This window comes from Megalops cyprinoides, chromosome 12, assembly GCF_013368585.1.
Source record: "Megalops cyprinoides isolate fMegCyp1 chromosome 12, fMegCyp1.pri, whole genome shotgun sequence".
NCBI classification, from domain to species: domain Eukaryota; kingdom Metazoa; phylum Chordata; class Actinopteri; order Elopiformes; family Megalopidae; genus Megalops; species Megalops cyprinoides.
Window position 1 is genome coordinate 17,849,878 of NC_050594.1, and position 13,853 is coordinate 17,863,730.

Here is a 13,853-nt window from a genome sequence, read left to right on the forward strand (position 1 = left end):
CATTTTTGGTCACCGACCTGAAGATTACACTGGGTTGAAACCTTGCCTGTCAGCGGAACAGAAAGTTGACAACTCTGACCGCGGTTAGACGAAAAAACCCACAGTGTGCTGTGGTTGATGAGAGGGTAGATAAAACCTCCGGAGTCTTTTTCTTTGTCCCCATTCGTTTGCACAACTCCGATGCATCAAACATGAAGCCGTCACCCACAAAGTCCTGTCTAAAGTATCGGCTTTGCATTTCTGTAAAAACTGGGTCCTTGCTGCCTTTTTTTACACATAGCTTCCTGTGTCTCACAACAGACAACAACAGGCCCTTTAGCTAGCTGAAGAATTCAGTGGCCTACATATGTATTCATATCCTTAATAAACATAAGACATATAAGTGCGCAAGGTTTTTTCCTGAGTAAGTACAGATATAAGTTAATATTATACGTAGCAAGATTTATAAATGATTTGTTGCTCATTTTAAGTAGCTGTGCAAATTCTTATACAGCACAGTACCGCAGATAGTAGACAGTGTAGGAAAACCACATACATTAATATAACTAGAGACTGCAAACAACCACAAAGCTTTTCAGATGTTTGTTGGTGAGTAAAGAGTATATCTTGGTACAATGTTAGACATATGCGGCAAATACTAGTTGATCGCTAATTAAAATGTGTGCGACAAGGAATGGTAGCATTTGCCATATTTGACATGGCTAGGTGTAGCCAGGGACCAACATGCACTAATCTGGAAACAGTGTGTAATTAGTGTGTCATATGTGAGATTAATGAGTGAATGTTGTCAACATAAACTGATGTATGAAAGATAAGCACATTTTCCAAGAAAGACACACTTCTTGCTTACCACGTTAATATCAGGAGAAAAACTGAAAATATGGCAATTATGAGCCAGGATGACAAAAAGGATTTTACACTCATCTGGACACTGGACAATAAATGTGCCGGTTGTGAGTCTGATCAAACAATGGCTAGCAAACATGATGCTATGTGACCTTTTGGGTGTGGCTGGACTGGCTAATGATCAAGAGCTAAGAGCCATAACAAGCAGTTGTATGCTTGTACATTCCACATCTGATTAACGTGTTAAGTGTGAGATGAATGTGTCAAAGCCCAGTAAAGTTACTGAAGTATGGTGGTCATACTGGGCATGGCCCTGGATCAAAGGTGACAAGTCCAAATCTGTGGAATATGACACATGATATATAAGGATTCCAAATTTGACCAAAATCAGATGATGCTGCGGGATGTTTTTTATGTAAAGACAAAGTAAAAAATGAAATGGAGCCAAGGCAGTAGGCTAGAACACACTGGTGTGAAAACTTCATCAGTGAATAGCAGCCCCGCCCCATCTTCAGGCTACTTGTGGGGTGCATCCTTCCCCCTGGCTGCCTTGCTTTCAGGTTTGCCTCTGTCCCAGACCCGCCTGGAGCTCCTGGAGTTGAAACGGCGGTCACTTCGTCCTTCATGAGCGCGTGGGTCCAGAGACGGGGCCAGAACCTCGGCTGGACCCAGCAGGGCCCGGCCCAGAGCCGAGATCTCGCTGGACCTAGCGGCCCGCGCTGTCTGGAGGACCAGCGGGACACTTCCCAGCATGCAGCGGGGGGAGCGGGCCGAGCTGGACTGGACACTGTGTGTCTGCGCAAGGAGAAAGGGCAAGTGCTAGTGGTGTGAAGGCATGAAGGACAGTGTGTGTGTATGTGTGTTGTGTGTGTGCGCGAGAACCTGCCAAGCCTGCAGACCCCCACTTCCCTCTCCCCCCAAAAGCAGATCATCACGCCGGCTTCAGCGTGGGCTGCAACTGCAGGCCTCTGAGCGCCAGATCAGACATAAAGATGGAAAAAACAAGCGGCTGACGTCAGCCCGGCGCTTCTGTGGAGGCAGCGAGCAGGCAGTGAGAGAAGCAATTAGGAGGGGTGGGAGCTGTGGGATTTGGGATGGAGGGAATGTGAGAACGGGTACTTAGAGACGGAGAACTGCAGCTGGAGGTGGGGTAGATGGACACAGTCAACACGCCTTGCAGCATAGCCTGTTTTTAGCATCGACTGATAGTAGGTTTACATACAGATCCACGACATCCGAGAAGGAACCAGACCAAATTTGCCTCCATATAGATCATTTTATTTTACAAACATCAGTAACAAAACACACAGATGACTTTCAAAAAGGGAACGCTCCTTCCACTGGTCGCGGGGAAATGGAGAGGAGCAAACAAACGCCTTGTGGGATTTCTCAGGCTGCCTAATCCTGCTACAGGCAGCCTGCCACACGCCCACTTCCCAACGCTGAGTCACTTGTAATTAAGATCTGGTAAAAGAGTGCTTTGAGAGGGCGGCAGGAATATACACTTCTGACGCTCAGTTCATTATCAGCTTGCTTATATCCCATAACGTGACACCAGTCACCAGATGGCCAGCAAATCCTCTGCTCCTCCGAGGGACCTCTCCCAGGCTTTCTCCAATCTAACGCCACCTGTCGGCGGCTCAGGCCGGGCGGGAATGCTCCTGGACCCGCCAATCGGCTCAGCTGGCGTCCGTACGACGAAGAGGGCCGGGTTTCTTTCTGCGGGAACCCAACCTTTTCCGCTGAAAAGCTTCCAAGCCCGTCGACCTGGCAGCGCTGTCTGGACGGGCGTCCCGGGTGCTGTGCTGAACTGACTCAGCAGGCATTAACCCGGTCACGGTCAGGTCTGGGTTCACGCGGGCAAAACAAGTCTGCGTCCGTAGGGAAACTTAGGGTGCAGCTGCCTCCTGGCTGGGCTGGCGGGGGGGGGGGGGCTGGAGAGGTTCAGAGTAATCCTGTCTGAGAGGGGTGATGGAGAATCATAACGAGTGCAGCTTGTCCAGTCTGGTTAAAAAGGAAATCCCTCTGGGTCAGGCTAATATACTCAGCCCCAATACATCTTCGACCTCCTTTGGTCCGGGTGTGACGCCTTGTGTTCAGATGCCTGAAAGCCCTCAAATCCAGCTGGGCCAGAACAGGGGCAGGTACAGGAGATCAGGTCTGGGACTCTTATGAAGATGCACCGATCACTTTTAGCATCTGATTCAGCTTTGGATGCAAAAGCAGAAGAAAGGTATCTTTGCTCATACAACATCATCCCCCAGTCTGCATCTGAATCAGGAGAGTACCAGTTTTCTTCTGGTTTGGACTCCAAGTGAGGTCACATGGCCAGCTGCTCAATTCTTTATGGGATCCTTGGTTCATGGTACGAATATGCCAACCTGGCTGGGTTTGTAGGCTAAGCATTGCTAGTGTTGTGTGGTGGTGAAATCAGTCAAGTGCTTTTCTTACTGATTGATTCTTGATTTCCTCCACAGTCAGTGTTGGTCACTTAAGACAGGGGGTCATAAAGGAAAGAGTGCAGAGTCAGGTACAGTCCCACAGTCCCAAGCTGAGCATTAAACAGGCCCTTCCAACCTGGCCATGGAAACTACTGGAAAACGGTGGAAAGAAGAACAGGGAAAGCAATGCGGAGCTAGGCCCAAGTGCTGGTGTGTCCGATTGCTGTGGTGTTGATGAAGATGAGGGTGGGTGAAGAGGAAGGCTCCTCAACCCCTGCTCCTTCTAGTAGCCGTACTTATCGTTAAGGTGGGTGCGGCCGTCCCCAGACTGACCTGCAAGGACACGGAAGAGACCACTGTGAGCTATATCTCATACCTCTCAAAAACCACCTGGGGTTGCTCAGCGAGACAATGCTGTCAAACATGTGGAAAGTGTTTGGCTGAGGGCAGCGTGCATTTGTAAATCTTCCTGGGAATGGCTGTTTTAAGGTTTGAGTCAATGTAACTGCAATGAGTTTTGTGTCTTGAATTATGTGAGTTTCTGTGTGTACAAAATTGAACTACAAGGCCTGTTTAGTTTAAAAAAAAAAAAGAAAAAGAACTGCAAATTTTGTAATCCAGAGATAACAAAGCATGTTACAATTGGTCTGTCAGCTATACACTTGCCCTGGGGTTCATTTTCATGTGTACAGTCTTTTTGTTGATGCCCACTTACTTCATTCATTCAATTATTCATCTATATTTTATTGTGCCCCTGTAAAACTACACAAAAATCAGAAGATGAGGTAATATAATACACTGTACTGGTTTATGCAATTGAAGTCGCTGTTCCCCTGCCTTTCCCCCTGTACCCAGATTTGTACCTATATGCGCATGTTAAAGGATAGCTGTAAAGTAAGATGACAGTTTTGTCCGAGTCTAACCCTAGGTGCCCTTACAGATGGGCTATACTGCGCTCACATTACATTCTACAGCTATCTATCTGCAGATGGCCTTTACCAGTAACATGAGCAGACTGCTTACAGTTGCTCAGTGATGATAATATATTAATGTCCTCAGGGGATCTGAACCAATGCCTGTCTGGTCACAAATCTAGCACCCTAACCCTAAACTCCACTCTGTACTGCTGCTGGTGTGTCACAGTCAGTTTTTTTTGTAAAGAACACACAGATCCTCCCTCTCATTTTCCTTTCAGCTAGTTTTTTTTTTTTTTTTTTTAACTTACACCAGCCCTATGCACCATATTTACCAACATCACTATATACCACTATATATAAGACCTGTATTGTTCTTTCAGCTATAAGATGACACAGAAAGTTTATACATCTACAATATCAAGACAGCAATACAGTGCCTAAACGCAAGCAACACTCAACCTCCCCTCAGCTGACAAACTAATTGTACATTAGGAAAGACTTTGCATGCCATCAAGTGACCCTGCAATGAGTTTGGCAGGGTCTGCAGCTCGCTTGCAGAAAACAAAATACCGTTAGAAAGCTTATCTTATCGTAGCAGGACAGCTTTGATGTGCATTCTTAGGTCCCTGATTAAAATGCCACGTGAATTCCCCCTTTTCACAAACATCTGTCAGCTACAAAGCCTGTTTACTTCCTCTCCCTCCCACAAAGGCCAAGCTACAGCATTTCAGAGTCTCGCTTTGTGAGCGTGCAACAGAAGCCTGCAGACGCTCCCTTTGATATGAGGCATCTCTTCGCTGTGCTTTATGTGTGAGGTATGCACGCCTGCTCTGACACTCTGTTTCTGCGTGCTCCGCATGCAAGGATGAACCCCTCTACTGGTGACATCACAGTGACTCCTGTGCCGTTAGTTATTTTCAATACTGTAGTGATGCCGTCCTTGGCTGTGGTTTCATCTGCCACAAGGCACAAATTATCCAGAGACGGCCTGAAAGCACAGAACTGGCAAAGTGAAAATGGAGCCAGATTTAAGGAGGAAAACGATAACATTCCTAAGGCTACATGAGGAAAAAATTCTCTGGCGACATGTGCAGCAAGTTCTTACCACGCTAGCAGTTCTTCAGGCATTTACTGCAATATTGAAACTTTTTCAGTTTTGACTCTCTTTTCTGGGTCTCATAAGATCAGTTAAACTTACACCCTTGGTGACTGAAACAGTGTGCTTATCACCGATGTGCTGTAGAGTCCTTACTGAACAGTGGAAAAAAGGGGGAGGGTCAGGGGTGGTACCTGCAGGGGGCATCCAGACGCAGTAGTCGGGGTCGTCGTCGGGGTACTGGGCTGACAACGTCGGAGGCTGTAGCCAGAAAACAGACTGTGTGAAGACAGCAGGCCCAACACAAGCACACAGCCACGGCTCTGTTTGCATTAGGCAGTCCTCACACACAAAAATCTGACAGAACCCAGCCACGATAGCTCCCAGCCGCTCCTCTCAAAAAACTCAAGAGGAAGAGCAGGGCGGGTTTGTGTCGCAAGTCTACTCTTCTGCTGGCGTACATTCGGTGAAAAGAAACAGTGGGTTGGAATTCTAGTGCAGACCGTGTGATATGATGTATCAGACTGACACTCAGGGGCACTGATTCAGAGCCACTTGTTGAAGCTGCCTTTCAGAGCCACAGGACACTCACCCTGCTGGGGCCATACACCTTCTTCTTCTCTTTCTTCTTGGGACTGGTTTGTGCTGGTGCTTTCTCCTCTCCATCTCTAGGGCCTGAGTAGAGAGGAGCTAATTCAACACAGGACTCCCTCCCCTGTACTCCCTATTGCTTACAGAATTGTGCAACAAACAATCACAGAGGCTGCACACTACCACAGTGGCCACAAAGGCCCTTCTTTAAACACAGTTATACTTAGGAAGGAGCCTGCTTTGGACGGCTTAACCGGACACTTCTCTCACGCACGCAGGGGTATACTTAGAGAGTGGGCCATGCTGGATGAGCTAAGCTGGTTCTCTCTCTCACTTGCTCACACACACACAGGGTAACGCTTGGGAGCTTTGCATGACTTGGACAGCCTACTCACAAGTGGACATGCACATATGCACATTCAAAAGGGTTAAACACTGGGAGGACAGCTAAGATTGTGCACGCACAGGAAGGGGGCCACAGGGGACTTAGTTAACATGCATGCTCATGTAGGCACACACTTGCATGTAAATGCGCGCACACACACACACACAAATCCATCAGGGACTTAGTTAACATGTATGCTCATGCACGCACAAACACTTGCATGTATAAACACTCACACCAGGAATGTATACCTTGTGCAGGTATGGATGACTCTGTTGTGAGGGGGCTTGACTTCTCTCCCCCAGCTCTGTCTGGCCTCTGCTCTTCCTCGAATTCCATGCTCCCTGAGCACACACACACATACACACACTCATCACAACAGTTCAGGCAACATTTATTTATTTAATACTCCTTCCTTCCACAAGTGCAACAACCTCATATTTCGGGACTGACTAATGTCAACATCAGCCTGAAAAATCATCCACAAGCTTGAGGAACAGACTGGATTTTTTCAGAATGAAAAGATGGACTGGATGCTAACAGCCAGGGTCACGATCTCTACCAAGTTAGGGCCATAGATGGAGAGTTTGGTTAACTTGGTTTCAGTTCGGTGACAGCATACTCTATCCAATCACAATCAGTCAGTGCAGCACTAGACTATTGTGATTGGATGATCCATGCTAACGCGACAAGGTGGCCATGTTGCCATTCAACTAAAATGTGGCTGTGGCTCTGCACAAAATAAGACTCTTCTGCCACCTAATGGTGAAGAAGAGAAGTACACCTGCATTAAAATGAGCAAACCAATAGTATTTCCAGTGTCATTCCTCACAAGAGAACAGTGAAGTGCACTACATAAGAACAATAGATTGGACAACTACCATGCAGTCAGATCTATGGACCTATCTATGGACTTATTCCAGATGTCAAGCTGTATATATCCACCAGGCATTATTTTGCATCATAAACAAAGAAGCAGGCTTCAACATTCTCAAAATACATTAAACTGAATGTTGCTGAACGTTGAAGCCAATATCAATTGAGCTATGTAAATAAACTGAGGTTTTCACACTAAAACAATTTAGCGATGGTGCATTGAAAATTTTTCATTTGATTGCTGGGATATGAAAATCAAATGACAGCCTTACACAGCATGTCCTTTCAAGGACACAAATTCACAACGTGTGTGTCTTCGTAAGATCTTTGAAATCTAAGTAACTTTGAAATCAAAGAACCACATTCCTCCAAACACAAAGATGTACAGGAAGTGATATGTGAACTGGTACAGCCTATTACTAAGTGTTAAAGCCAAACCTGTGGTGCTGTGGGGTTGGGCTGGCAGCTGTCTCCGCTGTGCTGATTTCTCTGAAGATGATCTCTCTCCAGCCGATTTCTCTGAAGCTGCTCTTTCTGCAGCTGATCTGTCTGACTCTGCCTCACCTTCCTGTCGGTAGGTCGCCACCTGGGAAGTGCTCTTGTCTTTACCCTCCCCTTCCTCCTCTTCATCCTCCTCCTCTTCCTCCTCTTCTCCTCCAGGTGGCAGCTCCTTCATGTTGAAAAGTCCTGGGGGAAGATCTGGTTTCTTCGCAGGCAGTTTCTGTGGAAGCATCCAGAGTTCACCTTCAATGAGCTGCAAACCCTGCCCCCCCCCCTCTGAACAACACTGCATTTGGGCAGCTGGTCAAACTCACCCCTATAGTGCCAGTCTTCAGTTTGAACTTACTGCCCCCCTTCATGGCACCAAAGAGAGGCAGGATGGGTTTCTTGGGCTTCTCTGGCTCAGAGGAAGGGATCCCAGACCTGGAGGAAGGAAACCGTGAAGCTGGTCAAACTCAAAAGCTCAGCAAGGGCATCTTCCTGCTCACAGTCTAGCTCTGTAGCCAGCAGATGTCCTCCTCCACATAACCTGACAGTGAGGAGCCCTGTAACTGCCCAAGGAGTACAGATAGAGTTTCACACACTAAATACCATGATGCTCAGAAATCACCTTTAACAGGGAAACTACTTGACAATAACCTTTAGGGACATCGAACAGCATGTCACTTATCAGACTAGTAATCCATGAGGTGCTGATGTAGAAACTGAAATAAAGGTGTGCTTTTAACACTTTCTTGTATTTCTCTCGTATCTCCAAGAGCTTTCTGATCGGTGCATTTATTTTTCATGCACCTAGATAGACTGGATTCCAAGACAGCACTGAGTGTCCTGTTCTGATACACTAGATGTTGAAATGATCAACATATCAATGCATGTGTTGAGGATATCAGTCTATGGCACCACAGGAAAGAAAACAATCCCCCCCCTCACCCTGTCTGCAGCGCAGGCAGCTGCGCAGGACGCGTGATGTCCACTAGTCTGCGCAGGCGCTGTGCCTCCTTGCGCAGCTCGGTGATGTGCAAGTGCAGCTTCCTGCGCTCCACAGCATCCAAGGCTCTCTCGCTGTGCACTGCGCTCATGAAGGCGTCCAGCGGGTCCTCCGAGGACGACTGCGATCCACCTGCAGACACGGACACACAGACACACAGGTCGAGGGACACACAGGTGAGACGGCCACATGGATATATGAGCGTAATGTGCATGCAGGTGACATGGACGTGCGGAGAAGTATGTCTGGAGATGTGTGCCCTACACTACTTACCCAGCGCTGATCAGATGTACTTTTGCTCCATACCCACAGGACTGGGATCCCGTTACATTACATTACATTATTGTCATTTAGCAGACGCTCTTATCCAGAGCGACTTACAGGTTAGTTTGTATATGTTACCCATTTATACTGCTGGATATTTACTGAAGCAGTGCTAGGCTAAGTACCTTGGCTAAGGGTACAGCAGTAGTGCCCCAGTGGGGAATCAAACCAGCAAACTTTTTGATATAAGCCCTGCTCCTTACCACTATGATACACTGCTGCCCTGATCCCAACTGGAAGAACTCATTTGCACTGTGTATCTCAAAGAACTTTTGCTGTGTATTGTTCACTTTATTTCTGAAAATGAAACCTGCACTGAATGCTGCCTTGAGAAATATTAACACTGAACACAGTGAAAGGATGCCGACTGAGAAGAGCAACTGAGTGAAATAAACAGCCACAATCCTGATCAGCTGTGCACATGGTTTAAATTCATTTGGCAGAGGGTGCCCCTGGGCTGGAAATATAGCACTGTTGGTAATGACACAAAATGCTTCTGGTGAGAAAATACATTTTCTTCTGTAATTTATTGTACCGAACAAAATGAACTAGGTAAGTGAAAAGAAACAAACAGTCCTTGCTGAGCAAGCACTCACCTTTCCCTGAAGCACTGAGCTTCTTTTCTGTTTCAGCCAGTTCTTTCTCAACCCCTGCCAACTTCTCCACCTAGAGAAAACAGCCATGTGAGTGTCACCATATTCAGTTATGCCAATCGACTTTCCCTACAGGAGAAGACTCATCACTAAGTAATCTCATTTTCAACACAGTATCACTTCAACATTCCACTTCCTTTTACATTCAGTGCTAAGGCAACTTTACTGTTATGCTCTGTTTTATTACAATGTTTATTTGCTTAGCAGATTGCCATCTCTGTGGTAATTTACACATCCATTTGCACAGCTGGATACTTACTAAAGCAGTTTAGGTTAAGCACCTTGCTCAAGACTAAAATGACAATGCTCCACCTGGGATTTTATCCTGCAATCTCCACACACACACACACACACACACACACACACACACACACACACACACACAAAGTGCATTCTTTGTCTTTATAATCTATGACAAGGTATATTAGTAAAAAAATAGAGGTGCAGTGTGAATGAGAATGGCGCTAATATGTTACTACATAAGGCTTTTGCTTTGTCATGCACTGTGCTATGGCAGGTCTGTCTGACTCAGTTTCTGGAATAAGGTGGTGCAAGAATGGTACCAGTGAGCCGTAAGTGTCGGGTCGCTCCTCGATTTTCCCTGCCCTCTTCATGCGCTCCTTCCTCTTCTTCTCCACAGAGCCCGTCCGGTCCAGGAATGTGTCGTCGTCACTGTCATAGAAGTCTTCCTCCTCCCAGTTCTTCTTCTTGCGCTTGCGGGAGACTGAGCCCGCCATTAACGAGTCAAGGCAAGAGACAGAAAGGTGCAAGGTATGTCAGAGAATAAGAGAGGGGAAAACCTACACTGACCTGTAATCATTTTGACAGCATTTACTGCAACTGTGACTACTGAAAATCTGACACAGTATTTCGCATAAGGGTTCAGCTGAAACAAATTTTAAAAAAATCAAAAACAAATTTAAACAAATTTAAAAAGAAACAAACAAATCAATCCCATTCATGAAAGATGGAAGAATGCAAAATTTGTTGTAGCTTTTAGCCTTACGTTTATGAGAATATATTGACAGAGAACTATTTAGATATCAAACTATTCTTAATGAGATTTGCATGAGAGCAGCCCAGACTCCACCCCCTCTCAGCCTACCCACCTGCCTCCTGCCGCAGCAGGCCCCGTGCCTCCAGCATACGGCACGCCTCCAGTGAGCACTGTATTGCCGCCTCCTTCTTTTTTCCCGTGTGGGTCACTTCAGCAACAAGCTGCCGGCCCGCTGCATCGTCCACAGGCAACCTGTGCAAGAGAGAGGGCAGCTGAGTCAGCCCCCCAGTGACAAATCCAACAAGCTGGCTTTGAACTAGTCATCCTCAGCCTCCAGGTGCATGCTCCACTTAAAACATACCTCAGTCAAGGCTAAGGTTTTCAGCCCACCTGATCTCAGTGAGCAGTTCTGCGTAAGAGGCACGTTCAGTGCAGAGGGGTCAAACACTGACATTACACAATGCAGACTGAAAAGCGACTGATCAAACAGCTGAAACAGGGGCTAAATAAACAGCCGCTGCTGCGCTTACTTCACTCTGCAGAGCCAGGTGCCGTGGCCTTTGTCTTCATACTCATATTCCAGCTCCTCCCCTGAAATTACACAGAAAAAAAAATAAACCCACAGGGACAGCTGCTCAAGGTCTTGAGTCAGCTACTGCATTAATTTCCATCTCTTCTGCATGGCAATCTCACAATAACTCTTGAATGTGAAGACATGTAAATGTTTTTTTCTTTAATAATGACTCATAATTAGATTTTATTCTGACTGGGAAAAAAACACTTAAAAGTTAGGATGTTTTAAATTAAGAACATAAGGCCAGTGTCTTAATGCTCATATTATGGAGTCTTGTCTATAAAAACCATGTTGTCTTGTACCAGAGGACAACTTAGTACAACACACCTATCCACCTCTCACTGGATTAATAATGATAAGGGATAGCATGGAAATGACCTACTTCTAGCCTGTGTTTTCACACTAGCAGAATATCAGGTTGCATTTTAAGATTCCTTTTTGATCACGAACTAATTGTAAAACACTGCAGCCTGCTGGGTTTGCCACTGTTCTCTCACCCACACACACACACAAAAAAACACAGGGACTTAAATCACCACTGGAATAACAAAACGGCTTTTGACAGAAGTCAGCTTAGGCTGGCTGGACCTAAGTTCACGGAGCTCTCTCTTAAATCCATACCCTCTCTGTCGAAGAAGCCCTGTAGGGCCTTCTTGGGGTCCTTCAGGTAGGCTGCCTCCTGGTCCTCCTGAAACTCTGTCGCAAAAGGGTTCTCCTCATTCTCATCCTCATCTGGAACAATATCCTCTTCTGTGAGGAGAAGAGAGAGAACACACAGACATGCGGAAAATGAATAATGACTTGGACACATCAATTTAAGTGATAATATGGACACTGTAGTCTTTTTACAATGGTGTGCTCCTCCATGGCCCATTGCAATAACATCTCTTTGTCTTGGAGCTGCTCACCCCACCCTCCCTTGCCCCTGTGACTGACCTATTCCCCAAGAGCAGCCAGCCTCCTCGCTGGAACCCTTCCCCCTGGAGGTGGGCTTCCCTTCGCCTTGCTCCTCTTTCTCCTCGTCATCATCATTGTCTGAGCCATCTCCCATCATCCTCCTCTCCAGGTCCTCTCTCTGCTTCCTAGCTCGGTCCCTCAGCTCAGTCACTGTCAGTTCAGACTCCGCCTCCTCGTCAAATTCTGGTCCCTTCAGGGCAGAGCAAAGAGGTTAGCCTACAGATGTAGTGCATCCAAGATGTGTATATACTTATTTTTTGCACTCAATCACTGACACACCCCCTGCCTCTGCACCAAAATTTACATTTCTTGCTCAAGTAGAAGTCTGCAAAATACGTTAGGTTACGTTACGTTACGTTAGGTAGTTGATGGACACCTGGACTTCTTGTTATGCACTAACTTTGAAGACTGATTAACATGAGGAAAAAAAACCCCACTTCGTCATAATTTGCAGAATCAAATTATACAGTAGTTTATGGTGAGGGGTCTTGGTATGGTGTGGTGGCTTTACTATATAAAACAAGAATAGGAGAATGATTCGGTGAAGTATGCACGACAAATCAGAGTGGCCTTGACCATGCCCAATTTTTACAAGGTTTACTTTTCGAACAATCATCGAGTAGTTATATTTTAAAGTAGTTAAATGTTATACTAGCTATCCTCCGTGATCAGATAACACTGCTCCTGCTGATCCAGACGGTTCTCACATCTTACCTGAAGGATGAAAAGTCTAGTGCTTCCTCCGAATTTAAGCACGTGTCCCACCCGCAGCCTGATGTAGGTCTTTGGAGGGATCTTGTTCTTGTTGACAAAAGTACCGTGTGTGCTACCCAGGTCAAAGGCGTAGAAGCCTGCCTCTTCCCCGACACCTCCATGCTCCCCGGAGCGTGCCCGGTACTGTAGCACTGCATGATACCTAGAGATTGAAGGATGCTCCAAGGACACATCGCACCCTGGTAATCGTCCTATCACGAAAAAGCTCCGTTGCGTTAGCGGAACCGTGTCCACAATGGTACCATTCTTCAGTATTTCGAGAGAGTAGGGGACTTCACTAATACCACCCCATGGTGGTTCGGTGTATGGCAACGGAGGCGCGGGTTTAAATTTGCCAACCGGCGGTGGTTTACCAGAGAATCTGGGTTTTGTTTCTTGCAAAGTCTTGGTAGAGTCGCCGTTACTTCTTTCCTTTTCCCGCTGATCGAGGCTGTCTGACGTTCTGCTTACGTTTTCGTGCGTCGAATGGCTGTTGTTAGAGTTGCTTTCTTGTTCGGGTCCTGGCTTAGCTGCAGGGAGATTTTCAGGGTCTAATACCTTCTCGGATTTATCTTGCTGTTCGCAGTCTTTGGACTCAGGTGAAATCTTTCTGGCGGCAGTAGGTGCACCACTTGTTCTTTTCCCCGCAATCGAGGGTGCAGCAAAAAGAGCAGGCTTCTTGAAAGGGTCCTCAGTTTCTGAAGCAGCAGGTCTAACATTCTCTGTCGTCTCAGTTTCTCCCGCATTCACATCGGTTGTGTCTTTCTCTGTTTCCCTGTCAATATCCATCTCCTCATCGGGGGTATTCTCCATTTTCAGTTTGCATGTGGAATCCGCCATACTTTATTGTGTACGACCCTCAACTGCCTCCGTTCCGGGTTTTGTGAAAACACAAGGTTCCATATGATATGTAGTTTTATTTTTTTATTATTGTTTATATGCATTATAACATTA

General features: G+C 46.4%; 1 protein-coding gene across 1 annotated transcript; it reads right to left on the bottom strand.

Moving 5' to 3' along the window:
* Positions 1 to 2,110: 2,110 nt before the first annotated feature.
* On the bottom strand, positions 2,111 to 13,742 carry LOC118787501 (solute carrier family 4 member 1 adaptor protein). Its single transcript, XM_036543082.1, has 14 exons — positions 12,861 to 13,742; positions 12,126 to 12,336; positions 11,811 to 11,939; positions 11,146 to 11,206; positions 10,728 to 10,867; positions 10,182 to 10,342; positions 9,562 to 9,631; positions 8,584 to 8,773; positions 7,968 to 8,076; positions 7,591 to 7,873; positions 6,528 to 6,620; positions 5,893 to 5,975; positions 5,495 to 5,561; positions 2,111 to 3,620 (listed from the first exon to the last, which is right to left on the bottom strand). The coding sequence occupies exons 1-14, from the start codon at positions 13,737 to 13,739 to the stop codon at positions 3,571 to 3,573; spliced, it is 2,526 nt and encodes an 841-aa protein (XP_036398975.1). The 5' UTR covers positions 13,740 to 13,742; the 3' UTR covers positions 2,111 to 3,570.
* Positions 13,743 to 13,853: the final 111 nt, after the last annotated feature.

What these genes read in the sequence shown, in the direction of transcription:
- LOC118787501 (XM_036543082.1), bottom strand. Translation starts at nt 13,739, where the DNA reads ATGGCGGATTCCACATGCAAACTGAAAATGGAGAATACCCCCGATGAG. An exon ending in CCGACACTTACGGCTCACTG is followed by an intron (nt 9,632 to 10,181) that starts GTACCATTCTTG and finishes TGTTTTCTCTAG; the next exon opens with GTGGAGAAGTTGGCAGGGGT. An exon ending in CCAACCCCACAGCACCACAG is followed by an intron (nt 6,621 to 7,590) that starts GTTTGGCTTTAA and finishes GTGTGTGCTCAG; the next exon opens with GGAGCATGGAATTCGAGGAA.